Below are 20,006 nucleotides of genomic sequence, written 5' to 3' on the forward strand. Positions count from 1 at the left end.
GCCACTCTGACTGCTTAATATAGCACTCAAAAACTAACTCACCATGTGTGTCTTCCAGCTCCTCATCAGGGCCATCAATGTCCAGATCATCTACAGAGATGCCAGCAGAGGCTTCCAATGGTTGCTTTTCAACTGAAAATATTATAAACTCTAAATAACAAAACAGTGAAATGGTCAAAGCATTTATGGTAATCTTTCAATGAATGAAACCTTCCTTGTTGGGCGTTTCCAAAATGTGGGGCATATATCGCCGATATTATCGGTAATGGGTGGTTAAAACACAAGGGTCACAAAGGTCTGGAGCTCAGCTGAAGCAGTTGAGACAATAGGTGTAATTATTGGAACTTCCCTTTTCAGACACCTTTCTTAGCAGGACAGTCAGTCCTGTGTACAACTAGGGGCAGTAGTGATGGTCCCAAATTGAATCATTTCTATACAACTTGACCTCTGTAATCAGGACATCTCCCTATTAAGGACAGCATTTCTCAGTTGCAGAGGTGTCCTTTTTTAAATAGAGAGGATCTGCTGTTTGCCACTCTGACTGCTTAATATAGCACTCAAAAACTAACTCACCATGTGTGTCTTCCAGCTCCTCATCAGGGCCATCAATGTCCCGATCATCTACAGAGATGCCAGCAGAGGCTTCCAATGGTTGCTTTTCAACTGAAAATATTATAAACTCTAAATAACAAATCAATGAAATGGTCAAAGCATTTATGGTAATCTTTCAATGAATGAAACCTTCCTTGTGGGGCATTTCCAAAATGTGGGGCATATATCGGTAATGGGTGGTTTAAAACACAAGGGCCACAAAGGTCTGGAGCTCAGCTGAAGCAGTTGAGACAATAGGTGTAATTATTGGAACTTCCCTTTGCAGACACCTTTCTTAGCAGGACAGTCAGTCCTGTGTACAACTAGGGGCAGTAGTGATGGTCCCAAATTGAATCATTTCTATACAACTTGACCTCTGTAATCAGGACACCTCCCTAAGGACAGCATTTCTGAGTTGCAGAGGTGTCCTTTTTTAAATAAAGAGGATCTGCTGTTTGCCACTCTGACTGCTTGATATAGCACTCAAAAACTAACTCACCATGTGTGTCTTCCAGCTCCTCATCAGGGCCATTAATGTCCAGATCATCTGCAGAGATGCCAGCAGAGGCTTCCAATGGTTGCTTTTCAACTGAAAATATTATAAACTCTAAATAACAAAACAGTGAAATGGTCAAAGCATTTATGGTAATTTTTCAATGAATGAAACCTTCCTTGTGGGGCATTTCCAAAATGTGGGGCATATATCGGTAATGGGTGGTTTAAAACACAAGGGCCACAAAGGTCTGGAGCTCAGCTGAAGCAGTTGAGACAATAGGTGTAATTATTGGAACTTCCCTTTGCAGACACCTTTCTTAGCAGGACAGTCAGTCCTGTGTACAACTAGGGGCAGTAGTGATGGTCCCAAATGGAATCATTTATATACAACTTGACTTCTGTAATCAGGACACCTCCCTATCAAGGACAGCATTTCTCAGTTGCAGAGGTGTCCTTTTTTAAATAGAGAGGATCTGCTGTTTGCCACTCTGACTGCTTAATATAGCACTCAAAAACTAACTCACCATGTGTGTCTTCCAGCTCCTCATCAGGGCCATTAATGTCCAGATCATCTGCAGAGATGCCAGCAGAGGCTTCCAATGGTTGTTTTTCAACTGAAAATATTACAAACTCTAAATAACAAATGAAATGGCCAGGGCCATTGTGCTCACCTCATGTGGAGGAAAGATGGATAAAGAGCATGGTCTTGTGTCATGTAGTGTTAGGTTTGATGTAGGTCCAAGCAATTACAATTTCCCCAAAATGGCCAATTTACAGTACATTCGACCTCTGTGACCTTGAAAAGTAGGTCAAATCAAAGAAGACCCGGGTGACACATTGAATGGTTGTTAGAATTAGATGTACCTATGATATAAAATTGGTGCCAATCGGGCAAGTCATTACTAGGAATAATGGCATTTTGAAGAATTTAGGATTTGGCCCCCTCCCTGGAGGCCAAACGGCAAATCAGATCGCACCAAACTTCGGTACCTGAGATCACCTGACCAAGGGGTACATGTGTACTTAATTTGTGATCAATAGTCATTGCAGTTAAGAAACGTGCCATAGTTACGGCCCGACGGCGAATTTACGCCATTTGACCTCTGTGACCTTGACAAGAAGGTCAAATTAAAAACCTGTGTGACATATACTGTATGGTGGTTAGATGTACCCATGATATCAAATTGGTGGCAATCGGGCAAGAAGTTAAGGAATAATCACATTTTTAAGGTTTTTGGATTTTGCCCCCTGGTGGTCAAGTGGTGAATCATATTGGACCAAACTTCGGTCCCTGAGATCACCTGACTAAGGGGTAAATGTGTACCAAATTTGGTATCAATAGTCATTGCAGTTTAGAAACGTGCCATCGTTACATCCTAACGGCCAATTTACACCATTTGACCTCTGTGACCTTGAAAAGGAGGTCAAATCAAAAACCCGGAGGATATATGATGCACCTTTGCTAGAAGTACCTACCATATTTTTTTCAAAATTTCCCGACTACTATTAAGGGAGATATTGCATATTTTCACTTTTAACGTTTGGCCCCCTGGTGGCCAAACCATGAAACGAATCGGACCGAAACTTGGTCTCCCAGGTGTCATTACATAAGGGTACATGTGTACCAAGTTTCAACTCAATAGCTCTAACAGTTACGAAACGTGCCCTGCTAACGGACGACGGACGACGACGACGACGACGACGACGACGACGACGACGACGACGACGACGACGACGACGACGACGACGACGACGACGGACGACGGACGCCACGGTATGGGATAAGCTCACCTCTGCTAAGAGGTGAGCTAAACAGTGAAATGGTCAAAGCATTTATGGTAATCTTTCAATGAATGAAACCTTCCTTGTTGGGCGTTTCCAAAATGTGGGGCATATATCGCCGATATTATCGGTAATGGGTGGTTAAAACACAAGGGCCACAAAGGTCTGGAGCTCAGCTGAAGCAGTTGAGACAATAGGTATTCATACATCACCCCCTATCTTACATAAATGAAATGGTCCTACACCAACAATGGCATGAAGAGGAGAGAATCACCAATGGACAATAACTGCTGTATTTGTACTGGTACCAAGTTTGAGGTGTGAAGCGACAGTCAGGTAGTGGTCACAAAACATACACTCTTTGTCCAACGAGGTTGCTGTTTCAGAAGACTTTGACCTCAGTGACCTTGAAAAGTAGGTCAAATAAAAACCCAAAAGATATGTGATGTACCCTTGCTAGAAGTACCTACTACCGTACCATATATTTTTTTAAAATATTCGAACAAGTATCAAGGGAGATATCGCACATTTTCACTTTTGACATTTGATGGCTCCCAGGTGGCCAAACTATGAAGCATATAAGGCCGCAGTACGGTCTCCGAGTAGGGGTCATTCAGGGGCACATTTGTACCAAGTTTCAGTTCAGTGACTTTTGAAACGTGCCACCCATGTCTAACGATGGACCCTCTGTCATGGTATTAAAAGGCTCACATGAGAACACTTGCGCAAACCTGAGAATAGTGTTTCGCTGATTAAGTGTCAGACAGTGTTCGTTTTGTGCCTGCCATCTGTGATTTACTGGCTATCAAGTATAAATATGCTATTGTAAAAGCATATCAATTGTGCCTGACAAAGTGTTACATGTGTTTAGCACTGGCAGCAACTGTCCCATCCATGACAAATCACAGTTCAAAATATTTTTATCTTTATATACCTTCCTCCAGATTGTTACTGTCAGGTCTATTCTTTGATTTTTTAAACTTCACAAGAAGGATTTCGGCACTCTTCCTTGTTTCTTCATCGTGACTCTTTGTACACTGTAAAAGATAGGACAGGATTTCCCAGAAATTTTCTCGAACTTCTTAATTTTGCAGCCTTTGCGGAATGATGAATGGAGTCGAGTGGAGTATCCTCCAATCTAAATGAAGCGCGGGAGTCTACCAGTACCAGAACTGGTAATTTTATTACCGGTATTGTTTTTTTGACGTTCGGTCGGGTCATGTGGCTGATTTGTGCTAAACCTTTTATTCAACCTCTGCAATTGGAACAAATAACACTGGGCATGACCCCTTAGTATGGGCACATAAATCGATACTGAATCCAGATTCGTTTTACCTGGGTGCATTAGCGTAGCTTTTTCTCTCAAGCTTTATTGCACGAGAAGTGTGTTTAAGACAGTTCATTATGTTTACATCAGAATCAGATCTGAATGCATTCCTTTCATCTGCCATCTAAATGGCCCTTTTATGACTCACCTCGTTAAATGTTAACAAGAGTTGAGGGACGTCTTCGAGGCCAATTAAAAATTCTGGTGTTGCTTCTATTTGTTGGATTATCATACTTAAGGTCCTCCTGGTAAAGAGTTTTGCCTGCAAGTACAAAAAGGTTAGGTATGATTATAAAACTAAACAGAATTAACAACTTTTGATAGGCTTTGTGGAGCGGAAATGTTGACTATAAATGCTATAATTGCCAATGCCTATGAGATTACTTTTTTTCGGACTTAACTTTAAATTTTATGTCAGTGTTCAGGCTAGCTGATCATGACCATTAGTGGAGTTGTGGACATTCGGATGATTCATTCGGACTACATTCTCTGATCCAGAGGAATGATAATTTTGAGGGTTGAGGGTGGGGTGGAGGACGACTACGGTCGTCGGGAAGGATGGTATGAAGTGGCGCTGTGGTATCTCCACTGAAGCCGAGACTACCACAGTCTCTCTTCAGTGGAGATAACTAAGCATGTATTCATCTAGGGTTATACTGCTTTAGATCTATAGAAGCAACAATGAGTGAATAAAGGAACACGATCGCCTAGCTTACCCGCTATTTGCAATTCACGATTTAAGGGGAGCTTTGCGAACATTGTTGGGGAAAGAGGGTCTGTGCCCGCAAGGCGAGAACCACATACTCTTCTGGCATTAACGAATCGAAACAAAACGATGCAATGCGATATTTGGCAGATTTGCCAGCAAAACGTAAATGGGCCAGTAGACAAAAAGTAGAAGTCATAAGTGACCCGATTTCGGCTCAGATGTTTCTGGGTAGTTTTAAATGCTCGCTGTGAGTGTGACTGCGCATAATGCAAAGCAGTGTGGCTCTAATCTACTGACTCTTTAAAACTAAAGACTATAAATAAATAAAGGTCAGACACTGACCTGTTCAACTCCTTCGGCTCCCTGTTGGCTAACGCAAATGGCATGGCTGATGTCATGATTGAGCTGGATTAGAAACAGCCTCCCTGAAAGTGAATAGCCCACTAGAATAGAATATTCACACCAGGCAAACTGCATGAAGTACCCAACCAGAACCGATACCTTTGCTAAAGCTAGCCGCAGACAGACGAATAGCGCTCAGCATTATTTGGCACAGCATATTGCAAGTTGCTTGCGTCGGGAAGCGCTGTCCAGAAGCACTGTGCATGCGGATGACTTGCAACTCGGGCTAAGCTGTTTTCAAAAACATCGATTTGTGGGCTTTTATGCACGACTCATCACATGTGGCGAGGGCGGCATAAACAAATCATGTAGCGCCGGAAGGCACAATCTGATTGGCACCAACATTATGTCACCGCTAGGGATTGTAAATAATGCCACAATAATGCCACAATGCGCAAGCAACCACAGACAGCTTGTGGCTGAGCCAACAAATGCTGTGCCAAATATTAAACTGATTTGATTTTAGAAATACGGCTGTGTCATGCTGTGCAAGCTGGAATAGCACGGAGCCATCAGATTCAGAGACAGGCATTTTTTTGTGTCTCAGCCAATTTGAATATGGCTGTGCTAAATTAAGTAATGCTGAGCACTACAGTATATGTGTCTACAGCTAGCTTTAGCAAGGTGGGGCACAGCATTGGACAAATTAAATGGTGAGCTTTTATCAGTTCGGCAAAAGTGATTATAATACAACGTTGTGTTATTCAACAACTTTGCGTTGTCATAAAGTGCAACATTGTTTTTTATGACAACGATAACGTTGTCACTTACTGCAATCTTCAGCTTCCGGTACCATCGGAGCAAGGTTATCCTCATCGGAAAATTGCCTCCTGTTTCATAGAGGGCAGCACAATATTTAACATCGATCAACCCAAAGCAAATTTTGAGTTCTACCAAGGATTTTTCGAATTTTGGACGATATACTAGTATCAGTTTTATCACTTAAAATGTTCTTGAAATCTGTTTTTGTCAACTAGTAGTTGTATTTATACAATGGTTGTTCAGTCAGCCGGCCACGCGCCGTTTTTCTGTCATAAAGACGCGATTCTCTGACCACTGCGACAGTGGCGGCTCCTAGTGGGAGATCGTGCCATAAAAAAATCGTAATAAAAAATCGTAATAAAAACCTTGCACCACAACAAGTGTTTGATAAAAGTATGATACCATTTTTACAGAGGTTGATATTGATACCATTTATAACGATAAATTGATATTTCAAACTTGGACAACCATATTTTTCATCTTCTATTCAGGTGAAGAAGCGCAAATATTCAAAAAAATTTTATGTCAAATTTGGGGGGCCAACCCCGTCTTAAAACGCCGAATTGAAATTAATCACTGTCTTTCTTCACCTATATTTTGTTTTATAGATAAGCTAAGGTCATTATAAATCTATCCCATGCGGCTTCATGGGTTGTTTGCAGGATTGATAGAGATAACAAGCAATTTCCAAACTGTGCCAAATCACGCAAAATTGCCACCTAAAATTATGTTGAGTAGCAAAAAATGACGTCAGAGTGGTCAGAGAATTCACCTGAAAACAGCCCGTGGCCGGCTGACTGTGTTGTATAATACAACTATTATGACAACGTTCTATTATAAGCACTTTTGCCGAACTGTTAAAGCTGAATTGATTATCTGAATATTAATAATGCACTGTTGTCAGCACTCGGATCATACTCGTCACATCAGCTTCTCAAGAAGACCAGTTTCTAATGCTACACTTCTCTATGCCAAAATGCATTTTTGGGATGCATCAAAAATCCCAGCTAGAGCTCTATAGGGGGCAGTTGCCCTGAATATCCTGATTTTTTTTCATTAGGGCCTTTATTTGGGGGTACCATGCCAAAACTATTACTTGTACTTACAGGAATCAACATCGTCAATGGTTTTTCCTGGCTCCTGAAATTAAAATGAGTCCAATAAACTAGTGCTCACAAGTTCAAGCGTTTTAAGGATAAAATATCTTCAAGCTGGGAAGCTGGGTTAGTGTCAACCAAACTATCTACTGTGCACAATCCATTTGTCCGGGCCGTAAGTTCAGAAGTATTACGAGTATGAGTATTCCAGTTAAATAAACAAAAAAACCAAAAGAATCAATCTCCCAACTGAACACACATTCAATTTGACAATGTTGTCATCTACAGGTGCACAGGTGTCATCTTACTTGTAAATTTACCAGATTCCCGGCCTAGGAACGACACAAGGGGAAGGGAGCCACCAAGCGTCTTAGGGGGGTAAACTAGACAAAATTGATTTACAGAAAATGTGAAAATCTGCGGGAATATAACCACCCATACTAATCATCTTTGGATCCACAACATACCTTTCTCCACTCCAAATCCTTCTCTCCGTAATCATACGCAACTTCATCCCCTTTCTGTATTTCTTTTGTGGAATACAGGCAGAGATGAGGCTGACCATTTGTTACCATCTTCTGCACTTTGGCATTCCTCTCCCTCCCTTTGGCATCATTCACTAGTCTCGCCAGGCACACTTCTGAAGTGGCATCAATGCTGAGAAAATCGACAGAAATCATTTGTAATCATGGTGGAAGATGATGATTTTTGGTACGGCAGATTGTACTTAACCCCATGAGCTTGCTTAACTCGCCAAACGGCAAGCACAAAATCGCCATAATTTTTTCCAAACTCACTGTTTGGCAAACGCAAATTTTCTAGTCATCTGTAGTCTGAAGTCACACATTTCCTTGTACATGTTCCATGTGTAAACAGCTCAGGCTGCACCTGTAGTGTTTATTGCACAGTTTACTGGATTCAAAATGACGGAAAGACCCATGTACGCTAGTCACTACTAGTGTCGATAGCTTGGCTAATCAGCGCTAGTGTCAGTGTGATTCCAACCTTTAAGAGCCAGTTTTTATAAGAATCAGGCAAGATCCTATTAGAGGGTGATTCATGACCCTCTCAGATTTCTTCCAAAATTTTTATATTGGTAGATATATGTTAATAACGGACGGAAATCACATTTTCTATCCTCAATAGGGTCCGCTTTTTTTTTAGGGGCCCCTGGAATATTGGGGTCAAAATGGGCCTAAATGGCAAAATAACCAAAATGTGGTTTTCAAATGCTGGTATTTCTGTGCGCCCTTAGTGAGCCACAGAGATTTTCATGCGTGTAAGTCTATTGGGTATTGACTTTCAGAAAATGTGAAAATTTTGGCGGCTGACTTAGGGCGCAGCCCATAGGTGGCGCTGCAAAACGCGACATTTCGAAATTACACACACCTTCAGAGAGGTTGTGTGGTTTGCGCCCTAAGTCAGCCAGGGTGTTTCATGCGTATTATGATACATTAGCACCTACTACTTTCATTTAAAGGAAATTTACGGCGGCTGACTTTGGGCGCACAAGTATAGGGGGCGCTTTTTGCCGCCAAAAGGTGAAATTACCACCTTTTCGCACAACAAGTTCTCCATGCGCCCGAAGTCAAAATTGATCAAATATAGCTCAAATGGTCCCCCAGCATCTCTAGTACCAGTGGTTAGGAGGGTTTCATGGCTGGTTTGCGTATTAACCCTTTTTGCACCGTTTTTTGTCGGGACACTAGACAAAAAGGCCAAAAATGGTAAACTGTGAACTTTCTCCGATATTCATGAAACTTACAGGATAACTTCCTTACGTTAAAGAAAGTATTTTTTGTGAGTTTTAGGTCAAGGTGGCAAGCTATTTGGTGGCAAAATTGAAATTTTACAGAAAAAGGAGCAATTCATGCAATTTGACCTTTATATCATGAACTGTTTATTCAAAATCAAAAGTATTCAAAAATTACCATGAAATCACCGGTATCTCAGAAACTTAAACCCTTTTACAATGAATATGGTGTAAAACTTCACCAATATTTAAATGTCAGCAGAAATTACACCTCCTTGGTTTTCATCATCTGCGTCATCGTCAACAGGCCCATCTTCACCCCGGTTGTCATGGGCAACTTGAACGTAGGTCACTGGCGCGCGATACTTTGAACATATCGGTCCACCGATTGGGAACTTTACTTGGTATTTTTCAGATATTTCCTGTGCAAGCTTTAGAGTAGCAGGTCTGGTGGCAAGACGGGCTTTTTTAGATCGAAAATCAACTCTTGGATGTTCTGGATGTTGGCAAATTGCTGGACTTTTCCAATAGATACCAAACGAAAATCTGTGACGGGCACAAATGAACTTGTCAGCGAAGAGATCTCTGCCTGCACGGTTTTCAATAAGTGTTTTTTCATTTAACTCGATGTTGTCTGTTACTGTCAGTCCAAGATTCCTGATGTGATTGTTCACCTCAGCATTCAAGTCCGCCACCTGACAAATACCAGTCTTGCGACTCTTTTTGTGAGCCCCACAGTTTTGAAGATCCGAGAAAAAACAGCATTTCTCATACTCTGTCTCTGAGACTGATGAGGCCATCTTCAAAGCAGCAAACTAAAGGAAAGGGAAGAACTGCAAAAGTATTGTGTAGGCGGGTCAGTTCTCAAGGCAAGATCATTTGGTGAACAGGGTGTGGGCTTGTCCACTTTAGCATGCAGTTTGTTTGATGCATGCATGCATGCACTGTGTGTTCAACATTTGCCACACCCATCTCACATTTTATGATCTTTTATAGTTTTTTTAAGCCCCGAGATTAAAAACTTGCATGTCTTACAAAATTATATCAGTCTTATCTATTACATATTGCCATCATCATACTTACAAAATGCAGGATGTGTTTGATTAAAACAGATTTTTTTAAATGTCATGCCACATGGCAATGTCTTGTCATGCTTGATTGATGTCATTAGCTGCGCTTACACCACGAAATATTGGTGGACCAATTGCACTTACACCACCACATTGCCGCGACAAATTGGTTCGGCAATCCATTGCCGATACAAATTGCCGAGCGAATTTGTCCCACCAAGCTTGATGGTCCAAATTCGCCCTAGCTCGGCTTTGTCGTGATGTACGCGCAAATGGATCGGCAATTAGCTAGTTAGATGGTTCGGCTCCAGGCGGCGCTTTCGAAATGGCGCTTTCTGCGCATGCAATTTATTGTTTACGCGCCATCTGTAGCCGTATTTTATAACTAGCTGCAGCGCTGGTGTAAGCGCTTGGTGGATTTTCGATGGTGCGGCATTGGTTCCCGAACCAAGATTGGTGGTCCATTTTCAGGTGGTGTAAGTGCGGCTTTAGACAGGAAGGACACCTATTGGTGAATGGCTATAAACCAACATTGAATTCACAGATCATACTGTTATTGAACTGACTTTTGTCTTGTCTGGCACACTTTTTAAATTGAATAGATTGCTGATTAGAACTGAAATAAGTTTTAGCTTTGATTCAGTGAAAATGTACTCCCAAATTTGATCGAAATCAAATAATTGGTTTGAAAGATACAATTCCACTAAAACTGGTACTTTTGCTTTATAGTTCCAATATTGCCACCAAATGGCAGCCTACAACAAAAGTGGCTTGCTGCATTCCACAGAAACTTTAATAACACCTTTCTCAGTGCAAAAGGAGCTAATCCTGTAAGTTTTATGAATATCGGAGAAAGTTTACAAAATTCCATTTTCAGCCTTTTCGCGTAGTGACCCGACAAAAAACGGTGCAAAAAGGGTTAATACGCAAACCAGCCATGAAACCCTCCAAACCACTGGTACTAGAGATGCTGGGTGACTAGTTGAGCTATGTTTGATCAGTTTTGACTTGGGGCGCATGGAGAACTTGCTGTGCGAAAAGGTGGTAATTTCACCTTTCGGCGGCAAAAAGCGCCCCCTATACTTGTGCGCCCAAAGTCAGCCGCCGTAAATTTCCTTTAAATGAAAGTAGTAGGTGCTAATGTATCATAATACGCATGAAACACCCTGGCTGACTTAGGGCGCAAACCACACAACCTCTCTGAAGGTGTGTGTAATTTCGAAATGTTGCGTTTTGCAGCGCCACCTATGGGCTGCGCCCTAAGTCAGCCGCCAAAATTTTCACATTTTCTGAAAGTCAATACCCAATAGACTTACACGCATGAAAATCTCTGTGGCTCACTAAGGGCGCACAGAAATACCAGCATTTGAAAACCACATTTTGGTTATTTTGCCATTTAGGCCCATTCTGACCCCAATATTCCAGGGGCCCCTAAAAAAAAAGCGGACCCTATTGAGGATAGAAAATGTGATTTCCGTCCGTTATTAACATATATCTACCAATAAAAAAATTTAGGAACAAATCTGAGAGGGTCATGAATCACCACCTGCCTGACTCTTATAAAAACTGGCTCTTAAGCTATCCAAAAGGCAATCATGTCATATGTATTAAAGAACTGCCTTACCAGCATTCTTTTCCACGGTGGGAAAAAAAATATAGATAGTTGCCCAGTTGCCTTTTTTTGTACTGGAGCCCTCTACGGTCACCCTCATCACTTGTAATGAGTTCGCCAGAGTACCGCAGCAGAAATGTTCCTGATTTTATATCGTGTGTGGCAGTTATACCTCTACCTGAAAATGTACAATTTTGAAGGGATAGGCCGAATTGTAGTTAGACACTTTCTGTTGCCTGTTGTATGGTTGTAAACATATCCCAAATTTCTTCATGGGGCATTAGGGTAAAGACTGACTTTAGACTTAAAACTTTCAGAAATATGTTTGGTTTGTGCACTTGGATTAAAGATGTTCTTTGTCCAGAATCACAACCTGTATGACCTGAAATGAATGATGCAAATGAATTTGAAAATGTGCTTCTTCCTATCCATGCACTTGATTGGGGACAACGTTTACATAACGTAGTGTTGGCCGTCGTCGTGTCACCATGCATTTTACATTACCGTCACACGACATCTTCGAAATGTTTTCCCCAATCAAGTGCATGGATCTATAATCCTACCTTTTCTCGGACCAAAAAAATTCATTTGGAGACTACAACAATCCAGCATTTCCTTCTTTTCAAAATCAGCACCATTTTCACCTCGCCTTCCCCTCGTCTGTATTAAGAAAAGAAAGTTCAGAATAAGTATTTATTGATAATCGAAGTATGGGACACTGAATCATAGGGCAGGTTGAAATTAGAGGTGGACGGAAAACAGAGCATAGGTGAAGCTCCCGATGTGCGCCGCCCAACCGGGGTCAGGTGGCCCTCCCCAGACATGCCAGAAATATTTGAATTTGAGAAGGCTCTATATGCGATTTCCAAGCATCTGAGAGTGAGACCCAATTTCTATGTTGTTTTATCTGGAAAAAAGCATACGGCAGCCTGCTGCGTTGTTAAAGTGAAAGCGGTGCGTGCTGGGACTGGGAGACCAAATACTTCATCGATGATACGCAGCGTATCGGGTAAATAGCCCGTAGATAATTTATGCGGAGTGATCGTTGCGCCACCAAACAATTTCCTGCCGCGGTCAAATATAGAACTACACGTACTGTAGCCGTGGTAGCACCACAGGCAAGATATAGGCAATGCCGCCACCCTGACCCCAGGGGCCGCCATCCCAAAGAGGGGGCTTTTTGGGGCCACCACCCCCAACATTTTTTTTTTTTTTTTTACTCATTTTTGGTAATTGAGGTGGCCGCACAAAATTTAGTTCCAAACACAACCAATGAGGGATGTTGGCCTTGTCCTGAATCTTTTATTCTTACCATTTCGAGTACATGCCACAGCAATAACTTATTGTTGATGCAACAGTAATAGGATTGACATCCCAGTGTCAATGAGCCAATCAACAGCCAGAAGAAAGTCATCAGTATCAAAAAAACAAATGCAGTTTAATCCGTGGTATTCCAAATCGGTGAAGTCATATTCTTTATCTGAGAAACGTTGGTAGCTTGCAATGTACTCTTCTGGTTCAAGAAATAAAATCAGGATGGTTCCAACTTCTACACTGGTCGTTCGGGCGTGGCCAGGCATAGCTGAACACTACATCATATGACCTTGTATGCTAAATCACATGCATGCTCCGCTCATTGTGTGACATCCATATGACCATGCATCACTCGCGGGAGAATGAGAAGGTGTGGGCAAAGGGCTTGGATACGGGAGAGGCCTACATATAAAAGTGGGCCGTCCGAAATTATGGGGTTAGCCGAAAGTTTGACGTCTGTAGGCGGTATTCATAGATCTGTAGTGAGTTGACCCTACAATAACTGACTGAGCATTGAGACAGCAGCCGGCCTCGCCCTCGCCCGGCCTCGGCCATGTCGGCTCGTTTTTTTGACACATTATTGAAAAAGGTGCATTAGGCCTAGGCTTAGGCCCTACTTTTCGATTAAAAAACATTATGAACATACCGCAGAGGATTTGATTGTTATCATCGTCAGGCCTATGGCACATATTAAACAGATGGCTATATAAACAATCAGGAGCATAACCAAAACTTACCTTCATGCTGCTTCGTACTTCCATATTAATTGGATGCATGCATCGTGTTCGAGTGGGAGAGTCGCGGGGATCGTCTCATTATCTTGCCAGGTAAAAGCTAAATGGAGGGGGCCGTCTCAAACAGTCAAGCGTGTTTTGATGCAAAAAACGAAGTGACTTCATCTGGTTATGGAGCTAGCTCATTGTAGCTCCACTCTAGGTCCATTGTCTATTATAGAGGGAATTCGCGATTTGGGAAGTCAGCTATATACTTCCATGGGCTATGGGCAATGGGTCTTTTTACTGGGTCTATAAACCTATACTTATAAGCCCCCCTTTAGGAGGGGCTCTTAAGATACACGTGTGTGTGGGAGTATATACTGATTTGATGAGAAATAAAGAGAGTAAATATTGTATATCCTACAAACAATTTTTTTTGGTATTTTTCTGAATTAACTCCGTTGAGTTTACCGATTTCTCCGCGATCTTCCGGTGGTGTTTGCTATCCCATTGATTGAAATTAATTTAAATCTTCATGGGAATTCGCTACATCATATGCCTAAGAAATTGGCCAATTATATTAATATTTTTATTAGAGAAATATCCGTCCTAAATAATGACAGAAAAGGGTGGTTTATTTCAATTTTGTGTCGACATGGTCGAGGTCACGTGACATAAAAACAAAACAATCGCGCACACCCGTCAAAAAAGGCACTTTAAGAAAAACAAATACGTTTTTCCTGCTTAAAACCACACTGACGACTAAGTTATTTTAGTCTACTACCCAAATCTGAAGTATCAAAATGAATTACAAACTAGAACTAGCTCTATTTAGCAAAAGTTGCGTGAAAAATTCGGGTGAGCGACATTCTGAACCCTAGCGGCCAATAATTAAACTACTTTCAGCCGTCTGCTCCGGTCTCGTTAGGGAGTTTTTCCCAAATGTACGCGATGATGACGTGCCCCATTAACAGGACGTAACATCTATTTTAAAATGCGTTTCCAAAGTGAATGCATGAGGACAACCTATTTGTGTCGTATATCACTGGAAACGCCCGATTCCCGTGAATAAGGACAATCACAATGTATTACATTACCAAAACAAAAATGTGTCGGAAGGAACTATATGGATGGTCCCATCGCGCCCCCCTCCAGCAGTATGACACAGAAGGGCTAGTTGACTGTCCACCGGGGGGGTTTGGGGGGAGCTTCCCCCCAACGCACTGGTAAAAACCTATGTCGACGGAGGGGGTTTGGGGGTGTCCCCCCATTGTAACAGCTGTAGTTGTTAGAGCTTGCACTTAACATATGCTCGTAGGGGGGTTCGGGGGAGCTCCCCCGACCTAAAGGGGGGCTCACTAAGTCCTTGACTTTACATATTAGGCTTAATAGTAGGCTATACAAAGTCTATAATTCGGGAAGGAAGAAGTGAAGATGTTTTTGTTTATTGCTGACTGACTTCACCAACCAACATTGTGGAGGCATGGGATGGTCATAACCACCATTGTCGGCGAGAAGGAGACGACATAGGGACTGCCAATATGGCTTGATCGTATCAGACAAAGTCACAACCACCATTGTGGGTGATAGGAGGAGACGATACAGGGACGGTCAAGACCTGATCGTATCAGGTATAGTCACAACCAACATTGTGGAGGCATGGGATGGTCATAACCACCATTGTCGGTGAGAAGGAGACGACATAGGGACTGTCAATAGGACCTAGGCATATAGTCACAACCACCATTGTCAGTGAGGAGGAGACGACACAGGGACTGTAAATATGACCTGATCGTATCAGGTATAGTCACAACCAACATTGTGGAGGCATGGGATGGTCATAACCACCATTGTCGGTGAGAAGGAGACGACACAGGGACTGTCAACAGGACCTAGGCATAGTCACAACCAACATTGTCGGTGAGAAGGAGACGACGTAGGGACTGCCAATATGGCCTGATCGTATCAGACAAAGTCACAACCACCATTGTGGGTGATCAGGAGGAGACAATACAGGGACGGTCAAGACCTGATCCGTATCAGGTATAGTCACAACCAACATTGTGGGTGAGGAGGAGACGACACAGGGCCTGGTCACAACCAACTGTCAATAGGACCTAGGCATAGTCACAACCAACATTGTCGGTGAGAAGGAGACGACACAGGGACTGTCAACAGTACCTAGGCATAGTCACAACCAACATTGTTGGTGAGGAGAAGACGACACAGGGACTGTCAATATGACCTGATCGTATCAGGTATAGTCACAACCAACATTGTGGAATCATGGGATGGTCATAACCACTAGTGTCGGTGAGAAGGAGACGACACAGGGACTGTCAATAGGACCTAGACATAGTCACAACCAACATTGTCGGTGAGAAGGAGACGACACAGGGACTGTCAATAGGACCTAGACATAGTCACAACCAACATTGTCGGCGAGAAGGAGACGACATAGGGACTGCCAATATGGCCTGATCGTATCAGACAAAGTCACAACCACCATTGTGGGTGATCAGGAGGAGACAATACAGGGACGGTCAAGACCTGGTCGTATCAGGTATAGTCACAACCAACATTGTGGGTGAGGAGGAGACGACACAGGGACTGTCAATAGGACCTAGACATAGTCACAACCAACATTGTCGGCGAGAAGGAGACGACATAGGGACTGCCAATATGGCCTGATCGTATCAGACAAAGTCACAACCACCATTGTGGGTGATCAGGAGGAGACAATACAGGGACGGTCAAGACCTGATCGTATCAGGTATAGTCACAACCAACATAGTGGGTGAGGAGGAGACGACACAGGGCCTAATCACAACCAACATCGTTGGATTTTAATACAAAGACGACTTCCTTGTTAGTGTACCACTCAAAACACTGACAACTGAAAATGAAGACAGGATCGATCGAGGGTTAAAGCCAATGGCCGCGTGCATGTGCCCGGACCCAAACTAACAAGACGGGTACTAGGGCCTAGCCTCTACATCTAGGCCAACACTAGCACCCACAGCAACACTAATACATAAATTGCTGCTTTGGGGCACTATGTTGCCATTTTCGGCCAATATTTGCATGAAAAACAAAATTTGTCGGGATCGCTGGGCGAGGGGGGGGGCATAGTGCTGAGCCCTGTCCCCTCTCACTAGCTGTGCCCCTGAAACCGGTATCTCGAAGGGTATCAAAAATGCCCCCTATTTCTGGATGCCCCACAGGACAGGTTTCATTTTGTAGAAAATGTCCATTCCCAAAAGTGTATATAATTTGTGGGGCATTGAATACGTCCCGTAGTTTTAGATACTCCACAAGACAGGTTTCATTTGTAAAAAAATCACATATATTTTGTTTTCAATTGGTCCAAAGGTGGCAGCACTGTACGGTAATTTTGGACGATGCGTTTCTTGAAATCAAGCAAAACTACGAGAGTGAAAATTGTGGGGTATACCATAAAGCCTAATGGACAAAACTCTCCCCAATAAAAAGCTTTTACTAAAACCAGTATCTTTCTGCGGACAGAAATGAACAGGGTGTTTATCCATTCCCTTTTAATGCCCAAGAACTATCAAATATTGCCATTTTCATCGTTTGGTCGATGGTGAATTTCCGACTCACATTTTGTCTTATAGTGATGCTTTCGACTGAGTTGAACTAAAGAACACTTTCAAATATTGTTGAACCAAATCTTTGTCCACAGGAACTTTTGAAATTCTAATCTAGACGTTAGCATAATGGCGGATATAATGAAGTCGTATTTCAAGTCGGAAGCCAGCACTCCCCGGCTTGGAATACGACTTCATTATTTGTGGCTGAGGCACACTTCCAATGAATACAGTGGAACCCCGGTCGGCGACCACCTCAGTAACGCGACCACCCCGCGAACACGACCAAAATTCTCCGGTCCCGAATGGTTTTCTCTCTAATTCCCATTAACTGGCCCTCGCTAACACGACCACCCCGGTACCCAAACCGCGACCACCAGCTTGGTCGGTCCCAAACTGCAAATTAACCCCGCTAACGCGACCATGAGGCCTAATTGCCGTAATCAACCATGACCGCATCGTATCAATTGGCACCTTCTCGCAAATCCGTGTTGATAGTTAGCACCTCGAACACAATGACCATGGGAATCCATATGAAAATAAATGATGTGTGAGTGAGTTTGATCAAATGTAAGCGCAAATAAAATGAAGAATAAACTTTTTTTTCGACTCACGGTTTGTTTTCATCATTTAGTATTAAATGATGTCAAGAGGCATGCGCACGTAGTTTTTAGGACAAATAAATTATGTTGATTAGTAAGAGTACCAATACTCAAAGTAAAGAATGCTAACTACGTCGTAATATTGATAAAATACGTTTTTAAAAAGATGATTTAATCAGTACCAGTTCAAATTGGCTGAAGTTAAAGCAGGAAGACATCAGGAAGAATTCTCAACATCTTCTCACATCACCTCTCTCAATGTTAGCGGGAATATTAGCTTGACATCAAGAAGGGCAGCTGCCGATGGTGTGAATAACATGCTTGCTCTAATTAGCATGCTCAAGTTTTAATGTAATGTTTGGTCTAATTAGCTCTCGTCAGTTTATTTACTCATTTACATAAGTTGTAAATTAAACGCAAAACACTCAAGAAAATGATTTTTTATTCGTAATATACATGTAGTTTGCATAGTTTTTAACCAGGAAATATGATCTATAGTATGAAGCCGTTTTCAAATTAGTTTGATTAAAGGTGTCTCGAAATGACCAGTTTAAATCAATCACAATGCTAAGTTGGAGTCTGAACTTCTCTAATATATTTTTTTCTCGCTGACTGCTGGAGCAACGGAGCTAAAAGGCGTGACACTTGGAAGGGATCTGCCCAATCAGGGCACGTACATAAATTGTGGGGCGCCGGGGGGGGGGGGGGGGGGGGGGGTGACAGAGCCTGGGTCTGGGGCCTCCCCCAGAAAAAAATCCCAGAATATGATAATTGAACCTCATTCCTAAACGACAAAATCTGGGCATAGTTTATTTAATTCCAAATACGCACATTTTTAAGCCTGTCTGGAGGTTCTGGGCTACGTAAGGAGTCGTTCAAGTATTAAATACGCAGCTGGGGGGGGGGGGGGGGGGGGGCGTACACGGGCAGGGGTTCTTTCCAGATGGGGGGTCTAAAATACCCCAAAAGTTTGCATAATATAATGCTTGAATGACCCCATAACCTGCCTAATGCCATCCTCATGAGCGATGTTCGTTTGTTTAGTGACGCGATAAAGAGAAACCACTGTAAAAGTTGCCTGCAAGCGCTTAAAAATTTGATAACATATTATATATCCCACAAATTTTTCAATCCCACTATCGATGATAAATATGTGGGGCAGTAATTATATGCCCCACAAAGACAAAAGTACACGTAGTGCCATCTAGACTTCAAGTTGGAACTAAAACGGGACAAGTGTGTATAAAACAGAGTTATTGGAGAGTGACACTACGGTGTCCCATGAGGCCAAAGGGGTCTGAAAAACGTTGAAAAAATTGTGGGGCATTATATATGGACCACCAGCGAGATATGCCCCACAGTAAAGGTTTCATACAGAAAAAGACCTCATAACTTGATAATGTATTTATAATCCTATACGTTCCTTACCTCGTACTTAGTGACGTTTTCCCCTCTCGGTTTTCGATGGTATACATCAATGAATTCCTCAAATATTATGCCGTTCCTCGAGGATGAACCGGGGGCGACCCAAGTCCTTGGCAGTCTAAGACCCTGGTCTGAAGGGAAGAGAGGTGGGCTCTGATGACAGGAAAAGGTCCACTAAACGGTCTTACCATGGGGATATTTCATTGTCGTATCCAAGGGCCTGGATTAACTAAGATTCTCAAGTTCGTTTTGGTAACTTTATGTCTGAGAATTTTCTATGTTTTGACTGAAGTTGATTCTCAAAGAATCTTATGTCAACTGTTCTCAATATCACGAGAAGATGGCACTGCACGGAAAAAAGCCTAAAAAGATTGGCAAATTTGTCAGCATTTCGCTGTAGTCGGCTCGTTCTTGGTGATGTCTAGTCCGAAGAAAGTGTATTTGGATATTTAGTGCTTTTTTAGAAGTTTCAGATAAAATATATGAATTTCAATCAACTGCTGTATTTTCTGCATGAAATTCAAACGAATCCTTGTGCCATGTTTTCGTGAGATGGACAACAGCTCCAGATCTTTGCGCCCTAAGGAAAAAAAGATACTTACAAGATTCATCTTCACAGTCTGCTGCAGACAGCTCGATGTTGTAAAAGCAACATCCAAAAAGGAGGAGGAAGACGGGTAAAGTCGACATCTTCTAATGGCGTTTGGGCGTCAAATGAGCGTTTAATGAACATCAAGCACG

At 42.4% G+C, this 20,006-nt stretch overlaps 1 protein-coding gene and 1 long non-coding RNA gene across 2 annotated transcripts in view; both read right to left on the reverse strand.

The window, feature by feature from the left end:
* Nucleotides 1–19,966, reverse strand: part of LOC135489493 (receptor-type tyrosine-protein phosphatase F-like) — a 33,068-nt gene extending 13,102 nt beyond the window's left edge. Inside the window, exons 1-2 of the mRNA XM_064774873.1 lie at nt 19,868–19,966; nt 19,269–19,396 (exon numbers count right to left, since the gene is read on the reverse strand). Of these exons, the coding sequence (XP_064630943.1) occupies nt 19,269–19,396; nt 19,868–19,955 (216 nt within the window). The 5' untranslated portion in view covers nt 19,956–19,966. The remainder of the gene's footprint in view (nt 1–19,268; nt 19,397–19,867) is intronic.
* On the reverse strand, nt 11,629–13,193 carry LOC135489902 (uncharacterized). The gene is made up of 3 exons (XR_010447256.1): nt 12,913–13,193; nt 12,164–12,260; nt 11,629–11,778 (listed from the first exon to the last, which is right to left on the reverse strand). It is a non-coding gene; the product is annotated as an uncharacterized LOC135489902 (long non-coding RNA).
* Nucleotides 19,967–20,006: the final 40 nt, after the last annotated feature.

This window comes from Lineus longissimus, chromosome 6 (assembly GCF_910592395.1).
Source record: "Lineus longissimus chromosome 6, tnLinLong1.2, whole genome shotgun sequence".
Classification (NCBI taxonomy): Eukaryota; Metazoa; Nemertea; class Pilidiophora; order Heteronemertea; family Lineidae; genus Lineus; species Lineus longissimus.